Source organism: Lolium rigidum, chromosome 7 (genome assembly GCF_022539505.1).
Source record: "Lolium rigidum isolate FL_2022 chromosome 7, APGP_CSIRO_Lrig_0.1, whole genome shotgun sequence".
Taxonomy (NCBI): domain Eukaryota; kingdom Viridiplantae; phylum Streptophyta; class Magnoliopsida; order Poales; family Poaceae; genus Lolium; species Lolium rigidum.
In genome coordinates, this window is record NC_061514.1 from 265,100,824 (window position 1) to 265,119,853 (window position 19,030).

General features: G+C 39.1%; 1 protein-coding gene across 1 annotated transcript; it reads right to left on the bottom strand.

Annotated features, from left to right (window-relative positions):
* Positions 1 to 12,311: 12,311 nt before the first annotated feature.
* Positions 12,312 to 17,727, bottom strand: LOC124676516 (vacuole membrane protein KMS2-like). The gene is made up of 8 exons (XM_047212559.1): positions 17,457 to 17,727; positions 16,201 to 16,412; positions 15,539 to 15,617; positions 15,117 to 15,404; positions 14,078 to 14,232; positions 13,607 to 13,723; positions 13,331 to 13,498; positions 12,312 to 12,889 (listed from the first exon to the last, which is right to left on the bottom strand). The coding sequence occupies exons 1-8, from the start codon at positions 17,494 to 17,496 to the stop codon at positions 12,695 to 12,697; spliced, it is 1,254 nt and encodes a 417-aa protein (XP_047068515.1). The 5' UTR covers positions 17,497 to 17,727; the 3' UTR covers positions 12,312 to 12,694.
* Positions 17,728 to 19,030: the final 1,303 nt, after the last annotated feature.

Below are 19,030 nucleotides of genomic sequence, written 5' to 3' on the forward strand. Positions count from 1 at the left end.
AGCATCTCAACTATTCCAAATAGCTTATTTGATAAATTAAAATTGGGTCATTTACAACAACTGAGCTAAGACTTCATTTAGCATATTCAACCTATAAACAAGTTGTAGAAATTAAAGATAATATTGTGGTAGAAATTAAAGGACGATGTCCTGCTCTTATTGACCTTGTTATATATTGTGGTCATGCTCGAAGACCCTAAATCCTATAATCTTAGGAAGGCCATTTCTTAGAACTATTAAATCTCTAATCAATTTGTATGAATTGAATGTCGGAATTGGACTACCATCCAAAGAACCATTTGTAGTACACTTCCCTAGAAAGAAGAAGGCCAAGCATGGTGATAATGGGATCATCACTTTAAAAGCTAATTACTTTGGAGTGGGTCTTCACTTGTAAAATCAAAATGATCGTCATTTGGGTCAAGCTAATTGACCGTAACTAGAAGCGCTTCATGGGAGGCAACCCATGCTTAATAAAATTTTCCTTTACTAGTTCTTTTTTAAGTTTTTGTTTTATATTTGTTTTTTATTTCTAATAAAGATTGTTCATGATATCCTTTGGAAAAGAGGAGAAGAAGTAGGTGTTTATACATTTTGATTTGATATAATAACATATGGGCATTATCCAATTTTATAAACTGTTGTTTTTTTTACTTAGTCATTCTCGAGGTTATGTTGACGTGCAAAGGCGTGTGCAAAGATGCAAAGAAAATATTAAGTTTGCAGGTACCAGTTAAAATGGTGACCATCCGTACGGTGGCATCTACCCGTACCACGCGCCTGTACCATTTCCTCGACCCAAAGATGAGAAAAAGCAAAGTTTCGCCGGAAGTCTCTGCGAGCATAGCGACCATCGTTACGGTGGCATCTATTACATCCCAAATTTATCTATTTTTCCAAGTACTTTGCTCAATGAATTACACTGGAGTCTCACAATTCTTGGATAAAAACTGCTGAATATGATGTTGTTTTTAGCGTAGTCTCCTTTTTGTCAAGTTTTCTCAGGAAATAAAATCAGGGAAAAATACCACGGAAGTTTTTACCAAAAGAAGGGCCCTGGAGCTTTGGATCACGAGAGGGGAGCCACGAGGCCCGAATGAGGCCAGGTGGCGCGCCCCAACTCTTTGGGCGCTCCACCAAGGCCCGTTCGGCCCTCGATCGTCGTCTCGCCTCTCCCTTCACGAGGTGCCTTATATACCCTATAAACTGACCCCCTGGAGGGAAACAACATTTCACGAAACAGAGCGCCGCTGAGACCACTATCTTCGTTTTGGGGGCGAGATTGATCCTGCTCTCCACCCCGGAGAGAGGGATTTCGAGGGCTTCTTCATCATCACCGCCACCGCCATCATCACCAACCATCATGGACTCACTCTCCATCATCATGAGTGAGTAGTTCTCTGTAGGCTTAAGAGGTGGATGGGTTTTGGATGAGATTGATCATGTTATCCTCCATATGTATCGAGATTTTAGGTGTTCGTCTTGAAGATATTCATGTATGAGTGTTGGTACACCTTTGCTATGTTTAATGCTTGTTACTAGGGCCCGAGTGACATGATTTCAGTACTGAACCTATATTGCTTTATCATATATGTGAGGTTGGTATTTATGTGCAAGGTGTATTACTTGTTATTATGTTGATCATGCGAATCCCTAAGGTGATAGGTGCGGAAAAACAAAGGGGAGATGTAATAATTTTGAGGGTTATGTGTGTTCATGAATCTTAATGCTTTGTTCCGGTCTATTCGGAAGGGTAGACCTCAATTGCTTGAAGTTCCAAGTTGGCCCCGGTGAAAGGACGAGATGTCGCCTAGAGGGGGGTGAATAGGCGTTTAAAAACTCTTACGGATTCGTCTTGTAAGAATGCGGAATTAAACTAACGTTTAGTTTACAAGTACAAACCCTAAATATTCTAAGCTCAACTAAGTGTAACAATAACAACTAGAGCTAAGTAAGATAGGCACAAGATATATGTAGCACAAGTGATAGCAAGATATATGTACTTCAAGCACGATGGCTATCACAAGGAAAGAGAGCTTGGGTATAGAAATAACCGAGGCACGCGGAGACGAGGATGTATTCCCGTGTTCCCTTCCTTTGCAAGAAGGTACGTCACGTTTGGAGGAGTGGAGGTCCCACGAAGGATTCCCCGCGCCACGAAGGCTCACCCTATTCTCCAAGCCACACCCACGAAGGATAATGGCCCTTTCCTTATGGTTAGCTTTTCCTCCACTCCGGAGATGGCAAGCTCCACAACCACTTCACAAGCTCCACGAAGGAGAAGCCCGGGCCTCTTCACAATATTCCTTGAAGAGATCACCGGAGCACCAATCGCCAAGCCAACTAGGATGTCTCCCTCCAATAGTAACAAGCTTACGGTCTCTCACTCGAACTAATCGTGGTGGAGAGCTCAACACTATGCAATGATGCAAAGCAAGAACACTAGAGGTGTTCAAGTCCTTCACACTCAAATCCCACCCAAGCAACGAATGCTAGGATGAGATTGGAGAGGAAGAACAATGGGGAAAGTCATCAAAAGACTCCAAGATCTAGATCCAATGGGTTCCCCTCACTTAGAGGAGAAATTGATTGGTGGGGATTGTAGATCTAGATCTCCTCTCTCAAATCCTCAAGAATGGGCAAGAATCATGGGAGGAATCAAGAGGGGAAGCAAGTTCTTCGAAGAGCAACAGTGAAGGTGAAGAAAGGGGAAGAACTAACTCAGCTCAAGGTGGAAGAAGGCTATTTATAGCTAAAGGGGGAAAATAACCGTTGGGGAAAAAGACACTGAAAATCGCAGGAAAAACGGCCCAGCCGACCGACCGGGGCAGAAGCCGGACAGGGCGGTCAATGGCCCGGCCGAGCCGGAGCCTAGGCCGGATGGGGGCGGCCAGGCCGCGCGGTGGAAAATGGGCGAGGGGAAGCGGCCCATCTGGGGCAGCGCCCGGTCGGGCTGGGTCATGCGTCGGGCAGGCCGGTCACCGGCCGGAACCTGGGCCGAACCAGACCGAACGGCCCACTGGAGGCGGCCCGGCTGGCACAGGCGCCAGATGCAGTGCAGGCCGGGTGGGCCGGTGGCCGGGCCGGTCAGCGGCTGATCCCTTCCCTCTTTTTTTTTTCTTTTTTTCCCTTTTTTCCTTTTCTTTAATAAGAAATGCTCCCGAACTCCGAATTGAATGGAACCAATTTTGTTTGAAAGATAACAACAAATGCTATCCTATAGAAAGTGAAAACACAAGGATTTGTAGGAGGGGATTTTATCATGAATATAAAAGGTAGAACCTTATATCATGAATAACCGGTAAAATCACCCAACCTTGAAAAAGCCATAGAAGAGTCATACGAACTCCGTTTTCGATGAACTTGGGCTTGTTGTAAAGCTAGCAACAAGCTCAAGAACCTCACACGGAGAAACACCAAGAAGCAATAGGTATATGCAAAGTATGCAAAGGATTGAGCTCCCTAAGACGATGTGGTCAAGTTACCCAACCGAAAGCCCCTCTTGATAGTGCGGCTATCTATCCTATAATCCGATCTCCCAACAACCACCTTGAGACCGGTAAAAGGAAAATCTAGCAAGGCCATACCTTTGCCTTGCGCATCCCGCTTGATCTTGATGATAGCTCTTCAAGCTCCACTCAAGCCGGAATGCCTCACTTGATCATCGTTGCTTCGTGAAGACTCACAAATGCTCCCCCATACACCATGATGGGAAAGCTCCATTGATGCACATCTTCACATGTCCATTATCACCAAATGGATGGCAAGCTTCAAGCATATGATCATCTTGAGATACTCAACTTGAACTTGCCCAACTCAACCTTGATGATGATCACCACTTGCCGTCATCTTCTCATGCTCTATCATACTATCTTGAGGTGTATAAAGAATTCTTCACTTGGAATCAAGCTCTCAAGATCTTGATCATTCATTGCTTATCACATAAGCTAGAGCATGGCTAATATTGAGTTCCACATAAGGACTCTATCTTCATTTCTTCTTCTTGATCATATCACATGTATATCTTCAAAACGATGATCTTGATGCCAATACACAAGGTATATCTTTATCTTCATGGCATCCATACTTGAATCCAACACATGGAATACAAGTAGTACCTATGGAATATTCCTTCATATAAACTCAATGAAAACATTAGTCCATAGGGGTTGTCATTAATTACCAAAACCACACATAGGGGTAATATACCCTTACACCCGGTGAAATGGGCAAGCTGGACAAAAGATGTTATGCAAATTCTCTTAGTTAATACACATAACTATATTTGGAGCATACACCTACATACAACTGAATTAGAGATGGGTGCTATATTAGTTGGGTTACATTAAATGATCAATATCATCCATATATGACCCCATTGCTGCCTCATGCCTACACTTTTAACCACTGCAAGTTTCACATTACTTCTTCCGGTGAAAACTGGAAATCTGTTGCTTTTATTTACTATTTACTTTTACTGCTTTGAATCAACTGCTATAAAAACCACCACTTGCTTTGTGAGTTTATTGATATACATGTGTGGTTGAGAGTGACGTCTCAATTGCTGAAGTCTTATTGTTATTCTTGTGTTCTTCTTGAGTCGAACTATAAATTTGGGTAATACTTCCCATCGAAGATTTCAGCGATCCCCTATACTTGTGGGCATCAAGATATTTTCTGGCGCCGTTATCATTTACTTGTTGCACTTATTTGTTTTTCACCATGCGAAAGAATAAGGAACCTGCTAAGAAGGTTATCATGCCCTCCACTACAAGGAAAGGTACGGATTTGCCTTCTAGACCACATTTTTCGCCTCAAGCTGCTATTACTCCTGCTACTAAAAAGAAAGCTATTGTTCATACTAGTTCTTCATTATCCATTATGTTAACTAGTAATGAAAGATATTTGTTGGATGTTGATAAGGATAAATAAGGTACTCCTGATTTATCCAACTCTATGTCTGATGAAAATACGAATCTGAATTTGAACATGATGAAGTTTACGATGAACATGATAAATCTTTAAGTCCTAAAATATTAAATTCTAAAGAGGATAGTATCTTTACTGAGGCCTTTATGAATGCCAAGCTAGATGATTTGGATGAATTTGAAGCTAGCTTAAGTTCATGCTTAGATGATTTATTTTCTGATGCTAGAAAAACTGAAGCTCATGTGATTTACATTAAAGATAAAGACTATGAATTTAATGTTGAACCTGAGAAAATAGAGAGAGTTGAAGCTATTCAATTTAATGGTAGAGAGGATGAACTCCCTTGGGAATATTTAATAAATCTCTCTGAGCTAGCAAATTTATTTGGAAATACTGAAATCCAAAAACGCTATTACCTCTTGAAATTGTTTCCTTTCTCTTTATGAGGGGAAGCAAAATCTTGAAATTATTCACTTCACTCAACGGAAATAAGAAGGTATTCCGCAAGCTTGGGGGAGATTTAGTGCCCTCGAGAGAAAGTGTCCACCCCTTGGTTTAAGGGATAACCAATTACTTGATGTATTCTATAATGGCCTAACTGAAGGATCTAGATCTTATCTAGACAGTATTGCATGTAATATTTTCAAGGAAAGGACTGTGGAAGAAGCTAAGGAATTATTGAATACCATCAGAAAAAATCACGATGATTGCCATATTGATGAAGATATTATATATGGAAGAGGTATTCATAAATTGTCTAATGAAGTTACAAAGGAAGCTTCAAAGTCTCTCAAGGAGAAGGGCATTAAAACTTCTGAGTTGAAGAAACACTCCGAAGATGGCTACAAATTAAATATCGATGGACCATGTTTTCCTATTCAAGTACATGCTATAAACTCTGGTGAAGGTAATGAATATGTATCATCTCCTACTGAAGTTTCTTTTGTTATGGTTCTACTTATGATAGGGGGAATTTTGATTATGACATTAGAAGGGACATACTGGAAAATTCTCGCAATATAGAAATTATTCATAAAAATATGAGCTCTTGTGTAGATTCTCTTAAAATGGCTGTCAAACATTATTATATGATGCATAATCAAGTTGAGAAAATGATTTATCTTCAAAATAATATGTATGAGAAGCTTCTTGATGAGAAAAGACAGGTTTATGGAGTTAATACGAGATGAGGTTCAAGTACTGAGGAGAGAAAAGAACAAGAAGCTCGCAAGAAGAAATTTATTGCAGGAAAATCACCCAATGAAAGTGAAGAGAATGAGAACTCTGAAGATAACGATATATCTATTTCTGATACTGAAACTGAAGATGAGAATAATGTAGAAGATGTGGAAATGTCTCAACCACAAGAAGAACCACCTGAAGACACTGCTGATAAAGAACCTGAGCCTACAATAAAAGAAGATAAAAATAAGAAGAAGAAGGCTCCACTGCAACCCAAAGGTAAAGAAAGGGATCCGTGGGTTCATAGAACTATACCATATCCCCAAGAGGTAACTAAAACAATAGATAATGAAAGATTTGAGATGTTTATTGAATTGATAAAGAGTTTATATTTACAAATTCCTCTTGTTGATGCTATTAAAATTCTTCCATATTCAAATTATATGAAAGATATTGTTAACAATAAGAGTAAAATACCTAATGAAGCCATTACTGCTATGCTTGCTGATTATTCTTTTAAGGGGAAGTTACCAGAAAAGCGTGGAGATCCAAGTATTCCCACTATTCCATGCACTATTAATAATACCTATGTAAAATATGCTCTATGTGATTTATGAGCAGGGGTAAGTGTCATGCCATTCTATCTTTATAAGAAGCTTAACTTGAATAAATTAGTTCCTACTGAGGTTTCACTACAAATGGTTGATAAATCCACTGATATTCCTATTAGTATATGTGAAGATGTTCTTATTATGATTGCTAATGTGCAAATCCCTACGGACTTTGTGATATTGGAAATGCTGGAAGATGACAATTTATCTATTATTCTTGGTAGACCTTTTCTAAATACTGCATGTGTTGTGGGTATACTTTATGGGTGTATCAACAGCGTGGCTTAGATCCGGTAAGCCCGGGTGGCCCATAGACGGTGATGGTGGTGTATGGCCCATCGGGCGGCCCAGTTGCTATAGATCAAGATAGATGAAGTCCAGCCTAGGTAACAGGAGCCGGATCTTAACCGCCCTATGAAGATAGTCGGATCTGTGAAGGTCCATGAAGTATCCGGATCCAATATTCTCCTTATGTTCCCACGCTGCGGCGGCCACTGCCCCCAGCCACGGTGGCGACAGTCTCGGCTATCAAAAATGGCCGCCGATTGATAGAGGTGGAAGCAACCGGCTGATGTTGCACTTGCCGGCTCATTCAACGCTCCCAGTATGTGGGAGTGGTACCACGGCGGTAAAACGCAACGACTGCAGGTAGCACCAGGGGCGAAATATTTTCATTGCACCAAACCAATGTTTAACATACATCTATTGGGTTTGCGTGATGGTGTCCAAGATAGTAGATATAAAACAAACATGCTCCAACTTTAGCAAGCATAATAATAGTGACCAAAAAAGATATTTAACTTCTCAAACTGTGAGTGGTTAAGGTAGAAGTAGGATGCCGGAGCATCTCTTAGCTTAGGATTTTCACAATTTCTTCACCATTTGATAGCCTTATATTATGCAAAAAACTTCACCACATAACAATTTATATCTGATTTTATGAATGAAGTAATTAATAGACAAGATAAATCTAACACCGCTATCAAACTCAACAATAAATTTTAAAACTGAAGAACATGTGTGTTGCTACAGTGGGAATAATAATATAAAAGAGAATCGAACTGAATGACCAAAAATCACTTCTGCAGAAAATCTATTTTACCTGGTAAGAGGGGAATAACCATTTTGAAAACATATTTAGACTCGCCTAAGAAAAACTAAAAAAATTAGGGTAGACAGATGACAAGTTGATGCTTGGCTGTTATATTTTCAGGAACTTTCTGTACTTCCAACAAGCGTAAATAAATTTGACAATGAACAACAAGTGTGCATAAAGACCAGTTCAAAAGGTAGAACACCAAAAAAATCTAAAGGGAAAATGTGGCAATTTGTTTTGGAGAAACATACAAAAGAAAAAAATGTATGTCCTAAAATATAAGGTGACTCAAAGAAAAATAACAGAGAGTAGAAACCAATATTTTAAACTGAAATCCAAGGTTCCAAAATCTACACGAGACATGCAAGTAAGAATAAAAGATTAGTTCACCGCAATCAAACCCAAGATAGACGAAGGAGAAGGGGGTTTCGGGAGCATCGATCCTCCAGTTTCTGGTTTCTCTAGTTCTTGTTCTTTCTTCTTATCATCTCCATGTTTTCCCCGGACCATACAATTTTTTTTTATTTCCGTGTAACTTCCATTAACTACAAAATGATTAATTCTCCAAAATGATGACAATCATAATATAAAGTGTTTAACAAGAATTTTAAATGAAGAGTACTTAAGTGGTACATTGCTTTCCACATAAAAGCATGATTTAGGCTATACAAGAACTTCAATAGGAGAAACCCAAAAAAAAAGGAAGTGCACTCAAAATCATTTTTCAGCAACAAACGACAATATTTGATGGTCACTGCTTTCGCAATTGCTATTACCCTGTTAATCTCACATGCCAAATATGGGCGATTGCTCAAACCATATATAACCAAACCTTCTGGTAGGTCCCACATTTTTTCTTCAGTTTATGTTCTCAAGATGTACCATATATCATGAAGATTTAAAGAAGTGGAATTTTACTCAAATACATTTCAGCAGACCATAATACACAGACATGCATACAAAAAGAAGCATAAAAACAACAAAAATAAATTGAGGGCTAATGATGATACTCATATCGAACCTGAGAGAAGATACTGGAGTATTCATCTATATTGTCAACTGTCCTCCCAATTTAATGGAATACAAGTTCCAGATGCCAAGTCAACTGAGGGTCTTGTACATCCAAACTAAACTCATCTTTCAATTCGAAAGTCAAAATTGTATTTCTGAAGTACCTCTTGTTAAGCTGATCCTCATGCATAAGATACTTTAGATAACTGCTAGAGCCATCGATTTTCGTAGAGGACCATCAGGTTTCATACTCTAAAAGAAGAACCATACAAGTGCTAAACCCTCCTAGTAGCACTACAAAACAACCTCAAATTCAACGTGCAGACAAGTATTGTCTCCTGTATTTGTACTGTTGTAGTACTAGTTCACTAGCTAGAGTTGCCTTTTCAAAAGGAACTTGCTTTGTTGATTTACAAACGAAGTGTAGTTATAAAGTAACGGAGAGAGTTGGTTTCTAGTAATAGCTGGTTGGGCTTAGGTGGCCCACAACAATATATAGATGTCAAACCTACTGAAGTCCGGCCCACATCAGCATTCATCAGATATTTATTAGCCTATATCAGCAGTACTTTTTTGGTAAATTTTTGTTAAAATATTGCAACTTGTATTATTCTGAAAATGTGCTACTACATCCTATAGGGGTACCGAGGGAGAAGGGACTATAAAGCCTGAAAGGGGAAAACATGATAATGAGGTCTATCAAAAGAGATGCCCAAATGCGTGAAAGTCTCTTTCTTGTCCAGTTTGTTTATACTACTTGACTAAACTAATGTGATGCAAGAATGTAAGCTGGCTCTAATATTTTGTGCTCTCCGTGTCTACTTTGTTGGGCCCAAGGGATATATTATATATCTGGGATCATGTCTCTAGGTTGAAATTTCCTAAACCCCAAAGTGACATGAACAAACAAGTAACCCAATGTTGCCACATCCCACTAGAGGTTGAATCACACTAGCTAGCATGGTGGCACATATAAAATCTATTTTTTTAATTGCATGATCTCTACAAGATATTATTATGTTCACCACTAGATACAATATTTGTGGTAGGGCCAATTATTTATTTAGGGCAAGTGCATGGCCTGGGATGCTTTGTTTGACTGGTACAATTATAGCTATGAACACACATCTGAACCATTGTATATAGTACTAGTATATAATCAGCTAATGACTAGTTCTACATACAAACATTTTTTCTGTGCAACCATTTCTTTTGCATGACAAGATTATCCTTGGGACTAAACAAATGCTCTCTTGTTGCCATTGCCAATCTGTTATCAAATCGCTATCATGGCGATTACTTTACAAGTACGTACGTGGGAGTGACTATTGATCATAGACATATTCCAGTGGATCGTGGATATAAATAATGGTTTTAAACGGACCTGATTGAGAGTATATATAATATTAACAAGAGTAGCTTGGCAGGAAGAAGGGGAAGACTAGAATTGCTTTCCATTAGTGCCAAACAAAGTCAATAGAACTATTAATATGGCATACTTCAAGAGAGAAGGTTTTTTCCTTACACGCTTCAAGAGAGAAGTTGGTGTATATGCAACTACTTAACATATACTAGTAACAATTAACAAATATGGGTACCACCAATCCAGATATAGAAACACGATGAAGGATGAGGCATTGCCATCCCAGGAATTTGGCAGCAACTCATTCTTGTAGAGAAATCTATGGAATTCGTATATCCAAAATAAGGCATCGATGTTAGAAAAGAATGCAGAGCATATATATGCACCTCTATTTTTGTATGAAAAACATTTTAAATCATGCTCTGTTAAAAAAAAGGCATATGAGAATCCCTGGTATAACAGCTATGCATACAAAAAAAAGTTTATGTTCTCTAACATCTCAAACTAACATCAAGCGTACAAAATATTGAAATGCACATTCTCCCAACAATTTCTTCAAGTTTGCAACAGTTTTCTTGTTTTTCTTCCCAATGAGGACATTGTATATAATACTATTTCTGGTTTTCTTGAGAATGGGGACGTTATATATACGTAGTAATACTAAACGGATTCTCAAATCCCTATAAGCACACCCAAAAAAATATCTCCTAGAGGTACTATTCTGATTTGATGCCTGACCAGCTTGCAGTAGAGTAGCAGCAGTGCTATCATATTCCGTTGGCTTTGTAGTTCCTAGCTCCCTAGCTGGCTGCATAGCTGATGGATCAGAGTGGTAGATTTACATTGCTGTAGCAGGCATATGATGGCCAGTAGTAGGCCAGGGTAGGGAAAATAGCATACGCGTAGGATAGGCTCGGTCAGTGCATGTGCATTTATCAGTTACTGCATGCTACACCGGTAGTACCTTTCAGATCTCTTGCTCAGGTGATGCGATCTACTGCCTGTACTGGTAATAGTATGTCGAATAACGGGATTGAAAATGGCTTGTATATTGCAAATGATGTACTCTCACACAGTGGCAAAAAGTATGGCATATTTAATAGTGCAGTTTTCATATTTGACGTAAATTTCTTGTATAACATTTTGTTGATATGGTTACAAAAAAAGTTTTCTAGGAAAATTGATATATACGAACCTAACTGTGTATATCAATGATGTGTAACACAATTCACATGTTGATAGACTGTTAGTTGACAAAATATGAACTTGACAGTCAAAATACGTCCTACATTTTTTTTTAAAGAGAGCATATTCTTGACGCAATCAATTGTGTTTTCCCGATTCGTACGATCATTTTTTTCCTCTAAAATGCATCACATTGCCCATGAATAACAAATATCAGTTCACACTATAATTTTTTTAGAAGTCCATCCTTCCCTTCATCTTTTGTGTGTGTGTGACTGACAACCCAGATTCAAGACTTATATTTTGTGAAATGAAAAGGATTCAGATTTTTTAATTATTATGGAGAAGGATCCAGAACACCTTTTGCACCAAACGCACTCCACCCTGGATAGTGCAAAATAAAAGTGAACATGTCTGTCTCAGAGACCTCCACCTCTAACCAATAATTTAGTGACCGCGGTGGTTCAATCTACTATAGGTGTTTAGTAGTCACTAATACCCTACCTTAATAAGTTCATTGCATAAGCAACATAGAAATTATAGGCACTACATAACCAAACACGCTGCAAAGCCACGGGACCTGACTACGAGGGATGAGCGCCCAGCTCACGCTCCAGCCTCCAAATCAGGCGGAGGGCAAGATTGCCCAGTTTATCCAACACTTGTACCCAACGTTTCAGCCTCAACGTTTCCTGCCAAGTTACGTCGGAAGATGGACTTCTGGGGGTACACAACACTACAGTCAACAGGAGTTGCCAACTTCAACATCCCTTCAAAAGTAAAGCAGCTGATAAAAACGTGCGATTTTTTTACATGCCAACTGGCATGTGTTGAGTATTGACAGGTACAGAAACTTTTCTCATGACTTAGCCATCAGAAACAAACGCTGAACCTTCACAAATCATTGACAGTGCCGAGACAAAAACACAACCAGTGAGACAGGAGGCTTAAACATTATGCTTCTTGCGTAATTGATGGAGATGTCTTTGGTTGCTATGTACAAGGCCCAGATTACATTTGAGCTCTAGTCAAACTTTTTTCTCCTCTCTTTTTTGTGGCTTTCTACAAAGTAAATCAATAACTAGTGCTCCACAACAATACAGGTGTTCTTAGTCTTGCAGTCATGGTGGCAGCTTGATGGGATGGGCTATGTACAGTGCGTCAACGTGATATCTTCGAGAATAATGCCAGCAATCCACCGCATAGTAAATGACCAGATTTAGAATTCCCAAACCAGCCTCATGCAGAAACTAATGGCACGAATATGAATTGAATGTGTTCCTCTATGGCCGGATCAGATGAAATGCCCTGGCTCGACTAATTTGATATCCCAGCAGAAGGTTCAGAAGCAGAATATGTTGTTGCTGATGACTTCTTACTGATCTCAAGCTCTTGTTGTTTCTTGAGATAACTCTGTGCTGTCGAAGTGATTATCTGAGCGATGAAATTCATGATCATGAGCCACACCACGGTATTCCAGATCAAAGAGAATGACAAATTCCACTTCTTTCCCTGCACATGGATAGTTCAGAGGTTTAGGGGAAATGGCAACTTTCTGGAAAAGGGGACAATAACAAGCTAAGGAAAGACTGCGGAGGAAACCAAAAAAATGCAAGTCTTGACATGATAAAATGTTCTACTACATTACTGCTGATATGTTACCATAATAATGTATCTAAGGGATCCATCAGTTCATCCAACTGAATCAAGCTAATGGATTATGCAGACTATACTTAGGACTTGGTTAAACAATATATATCTGTTGGAAATATATAGGAGAGCACAAAATATTTCTGCCAAGTTACTACATTATAATTAAAATTTAAAATGAATTTGCACTGAAGTAATGACAGAGAATTAGAGATCACTTAAAGAAATGAAACATACAGAGCTGATTTAGGCAGTCAATTTTAAATATTCAGAACTGTTTCCAGACGTAAGAAAAAACTGTACCTTTGCAGAACTAGCAGCAACACTGGCTATTAAAAACTTATCCTTGGCTGTTTTCAACTTGGCCACTAAAGAGGGAAGGATTGATGATACTCCAGGAATATTGCTAAATAGCCTTTCCTCCAGCAGTTCAAGAAGTTGGTTGTTGCAGAGAGTAATTACCAACGTTGTCTACATAAGTCATTTGTAAGATATGGGATTACGGATGTGCCAGTATAACAATTGGAAACTAAATATAACATAGGAGCAGTTGTACAAACAAGTTTGAATGTAGCAAACCTGCATATAAACCTTGATAAAGGCCTTTCCAATTAAAGTTGCCAGAAAGAACTTCCAGAAGGGGATGTTAAATTGTCCACACAAAATACCAGCAAGATCAAACAGAGGGTTTGGCACCTGATGGAAGGAAATGTTAAGAGTCTCTCCAACTGTCATATTTAACAATGGAGCAATAATATGCATTCTTTGTACACTCCCATTTATTTGTAACCATCCTTCAAATAATAAATTTTACGGCCAAATATAACTGCTCTATATTTGCAATATTGCTCCACTGATCACTAGGAAAGTCATGACCACATTTTACATGTAATTATCGTTTAAGTGGGAGAGAGAATGAGTTTCCCAAGCAATGTAAATGGAGCTCAGCTAAAATCTTAAACAATTAAAGAGCTATACAAAGCAAATGCAAGTAGGTGACATAATCAAACATGTATCAAGCAAATAAATGTGCACAAGAAAGAGACTAACCGAAGCCAGTAGCAGTATTGTCGGGAAGTTCAGATGTTGTGAGTGAGACATAAGCCAGCGCTTGGCCCGGTATAGAGTTGATGATAGAAAACCTTCTTTTGAGATAGAAGCATCCAGTTCTGCTAACTCTTCGACTTTTTGGCCTGACATGCTAGCTGTGGTTCATTTGTAGTAACCTGAGTCAGTTGCTTCAAGTAATTTTCCCTAATTAACTACAGCAACTTAGAGCTATTAGCCTAAGTCTAAGGATTGTTTAGCCTTAACTTAGGTCAATCTTATGACCGCCTATTGTGGTCAAGACCCAACTGATAAGCCAGATAACTCAGCTCAACATATGGTTAGCCAAATCACTCACAAATGGGAATGACAAAATTGTAATCTAAAATACCCTTTGTAGATACCTATACTTCAACACTGCAAATACCGATACTGAAAATAGCAAGACAAGACTCGCTGAAGACTTAGTTGGAGCATGGATGGAAGTTAAATGCATTCCAGATCTGACATCTAAGCAGGACCAAGCAACTGAACTGTACAACTACTCTGCTCTGCACACAGGATAGCTATATTTCTAGCTGGAGCCATTACTGGAAGATGTACTTAAATAAACAACTGAAAAAAAATGAAAATGATGGCCGTCACTCATCAAAGCGTGCTACAAATGTTCGCTTAATTTTTAGTTTCTCAAGAAGCTTCTTAATCACAAAACTATGCAGACCTTTCTGATGCACAGATTCCACATCGAGGTAACTCTGACATGTTCATGTAAATTTAGGTGCAGTTAAACATTTCTGCATAATTTTAAGTGAATCGCAACTAATGTTCTAAAGTAATACTTCATCCATCCCATACTATAAGATGTTATTACAACCAACTACAACCTATATTGGTTGTAAAAACATCTTATATTATGGGACAGAGCAAGGTAATATTGAAGAATAAAAAAGTATGGCATGAAATGCAAAAACAAAAGAAGTGAGCAAACATAGAACTACTACAAAAAATCTATTTGGAAAGAGCAAAGCAATACAAACATAACCTGCTCTAGAGATAAAATATGGAGGAAGCTCCCCAAGTGCAGTTCCAATGCCCCAAAGAACAGCTTCAAGATGAACTTCATGCAGTATTTTGCTAAATGGGATTGTCTTCGGATATATTGCAGGTCCAAACTCCAGACAGTCTTTCTCCAACCATGAAGGCCTCCTTTTAAGAAGAATAGTGTCATAAGGAGCACTCTTTAAATCAATCCGGCCGCATTGAACCGCTTTCATTGTAAAAAGGGCGATATGAGGCCCTAAATACAATACAAATGTGTGCAAACCAGAGCCTGCGAAATAAAATGAGGACTGAGGATCGAACTACAAGTATAGTCTTACTAACCAAATGCTTACCTGCTAGGCAAAAGTTTTATTCAATAGATTAACTCTTCTCACACAAATACAGTTGAACTTTGGGCTTTACCTAATCCAATAGATGAAGCAACCCCTAGTATGACCCACCATAATCCAAATCTGGCATACGAAAGTAGTTCCTGCATATGCTGAATTGAAAACGAAATACAATATTTTATCTATGCTGCAAGAGTGCACACACCACACCCCATCTAAGAAAGGAAAGGAAGAAAGCACATATGTTCATAGAAATGGAGCTACCAGAAAATTACAGACTTATCAACTAACATGGACAAGCCATTGCCATTGAACTGAAACTTTCTTAACACAGGTACATGTATAGTTGCCAAAATGCTAGATCGAGGCCTTGGACCAGCAGCGCATACACGGATACATCACCTAAGAATTAGAGTAAGCAATAACAGTATTTAACTTGAGAACTCTTTCGATACTATGGCGGGGCTAATAAATTGCACCCAGCCACCTAGGTTCAAGTCGCACTTCAACCTTAATTTAGATAAATACAGGGAACAAGTCTTATCCCATCTCATTCAAGATAAATAAATAATTTATTTCACCGTTTGAAAACAAGAGCTTTATGCATATCAAGACTGTAATGCTAGTCCTCTGTGTTAATTTGTGCACTTGTAGTTCCATTCAGCATATCGCCACTTGATTAGTCTAATCTGAAAAATATAGAAATGAGCTAAACAAATAAGAAGATGATGATACCTTCTCATGCGGGCCTTCGATAACCAAGAGAAGCACCCAGGTAGTAACAACCAAAAGAACCAGGAACTTCAACCGAGCACCTCCTTTCAGAACACAGGAACATGTGCTTCTTATACTCTGTCCAATGGCTAGCACAAATAATGCGAGTGTTTTGAAGGGCTGTGATGTCAGCGTTAAACTCTCCAGATCCAAGCGGTGCTTATCACGAAGGCCTGAAATATATGGTAAATCTATCATCGTCAACACACCGAGTAGTCTTACTTTTAGCTTATTAAGATAACAACGCTTTCAGAGAATTCTCAGTTCATCTGATGTTACAATGAAGCTGCCATAGGCTGTGAAGAATCCAATGGATGATACACAACCTAATTTGTTGCCATTTATGATACTTCGACCAATAATTACACACGTTGTGCTGTGCATGAAAGAATTTTTTTTACAGCTAGCTTCCATAACATAATTTGATAGTGACCGCAATAAGCAGCATTTCTATTCTAGAAAATAGTTCATACCAAAAAAGACTAGATTTATTAATTATTATACTTGGGAATTCCAAAACACACCACATGAGACCGAAAACTGAGAAAAATTCCAATAAAAAAATATCACCTCTAGCCAATCTTTACGGGAAGAAATATATTGGAAGTAATGAAGTAAACGTTACTTATTGCAAATGCCATCTTCCCTTACAAAAAAAAAAACCTAGCTTAAATATGGAATTTATTTCAACTGGAAAGTTCCAGAAGCGGAGTAAATAACTCGATTCTTGAAAGGTAAATAGTGAAAATGGCCATCAAGTATGACGAACAGGATCATCTCTCTACCTCCAACAGAAAATATATGAAGGGAACCAAAGCCAACCATGCAATTTAGCTATTCAAGAAACAGGTCAATCAATCGGTGCTCTAATTCATGAAGCAGTGAATCATTATACTCTTGTCAGACGACAATAAAAAAAGTCACCACTAACTTGTACGTATGTTTAAAAGAAAGACTAGCTTGTACGTAAAAGAAAACAAACAAAATGCACCAATTTTGCGGGAAACCCTCAATGAGACGCAATGGCGCACAAGAAGTTATGAAAAAGATAACGCCGTCGAAACCACATGAATCTGAAAAAAGGTGGACAAACAAAATACTCGTACTAATTTCTAAAGTTCAAAAGCACAAAAAACCAAGATGGACCGACATCGCGAAGAACAGAGCGAGATCAAACAACCCGACGCCTGACCCAAGGGCTGCATCGACTCACTCACCGGATACGGCCTGATCCTCGCCGGCGGCGTTGTGCCCCATCTCGAGCGATGGTTCCCCACTCCGCGGCGATAGATCTGAGCTGAGCAGCACCTGTTGCCTGTTGGAGCAGGCCGCCGCGGCTATGTAACCAAAGGGAAGAAAGAAAACGCGCGAGCTTCGCTGCTCGTTTGGCGCGGAAACGCCTCGCCGCTTCCACCGGTCCGGCGGAGGGGGATCACGAGCTCGGCAAGTCGGAGGGTGCACAGGAATCGCTCCTCTTTCTTTTTCCCCCGGAAAGCTGCTTTCTGGTTTTGTTACGGTTACGTGCTCGCGCTTTCTGGTTTTACAAGTCAGAAATAAACGTTGGAATTGCTTATCTTTGCCAAGGCGTTTTTGTTTCTTCGGTTGGAGAAGGTATTGTGTAGAAAAGTAGTTTACTCATAATTATTGATGGATAGATTCTTCTTGTGCCCAGTATTTAGGAATTTTGTTTCCCAAGCTCACTTCTCTTTTTTCTCAAGAAAGAATATTTAATATAAACAGTCATAGGGTCCTGTACTTTAAAATTTCAGAAGTTGTATTTAAAATTTTCAATAGATGCTTTCGTTCAAAAGAAAAATAGATGAAAAGAGTATAAACCCTGAAATCAGTCAACCAAACAAGTCTTGCATCAACACGCACTCAAACTCAGATGCAGCCACACGCACACAACTACACAAGCACATCATTGAGCTTGAGCACATTGAGTAGTCAGTTAGCGATCAAAACCCTAAACATCGAAAGATAAACAATTAGGAAACTAAAGCTCCGCTCCCTTGCCATCGTCAAGTTGTCGTCTCCAACAAAATCCTAATGACGAGTGAAGAGCATTGATCACCCTCATCGCCACCCTAGAGGAACCATGTCCCTCATCTTCAGCAATGACATCCAAAGCTGCATAAAGATGGGCTTTCAAAGAGGCATGCACTTGATTTGTGAGGGATGATCATTTGATGGTTAGCTTATTCCTAATGAGTAAAAACTCCCAACATTGCTCAGCAAAGCAAAACCAAATAACACGGCGATACCCTAAAACTTCTTGAAGAAGAGCAAAGAAAACATCCAAGAAAGACGGATTTCAATGGCACCATAGGAATTTTCTAGCGCAACCCCACATAAATTTAGCTAGAATACGCGAGAAAAAGAATCTATGCGGTGATCACCACATAGAGCACAAAAGTCGGTGCACATGCTTGAGGTGCAAAGCAAAACCAAATAAGATAGCGATATTGCCCCAAAATTACTTGAGTGGAAAGCAAAGAAAACATCCAAGCAAGACGGGTTCCAATGGCACCAAAAGAATTCTCTATAGCAACCCCACGTAATAAATTTATCTAGAAGACACGCGGAAAAGAATATATGTGGTGATCACCACATAGGGCACAAAAGTCGGAGCACGTCCATCTTTGCTTGACGATTTGGTGGCTAGATGGGTGGTCTCGTATACATTTTACACACATAGATGCTACTTATATATTTGTATGTTTTTACTAGAGAACATGTTAAACATAATCTTTAGAAAACACGAACCATGTGACAAGGAAAGGAGATAAGC

Coding starts and splice junctions, on each gene's coding strand:
- LOC124676516 (XM_047212559.1), bottom strand. CDS start 17,496: ATGGGGCACAACGCCGCCGGCGAGGATCAGGCCGTATCCG. Junction 15,405..15,538: donor TGCTTCATCTATTGGATTAG/GTAAAGCCCAAA, acceptor TTTATTTCGCAG/GCTCTGGTTTGCACACATTT. Junction 13,724..14,077: donor CAATACTGCTACTGGCTTCG/GTTAGTCTCTTT, acceptor TCCTTCCATCAG/GTGCCAAACCCTCTGTTTGA.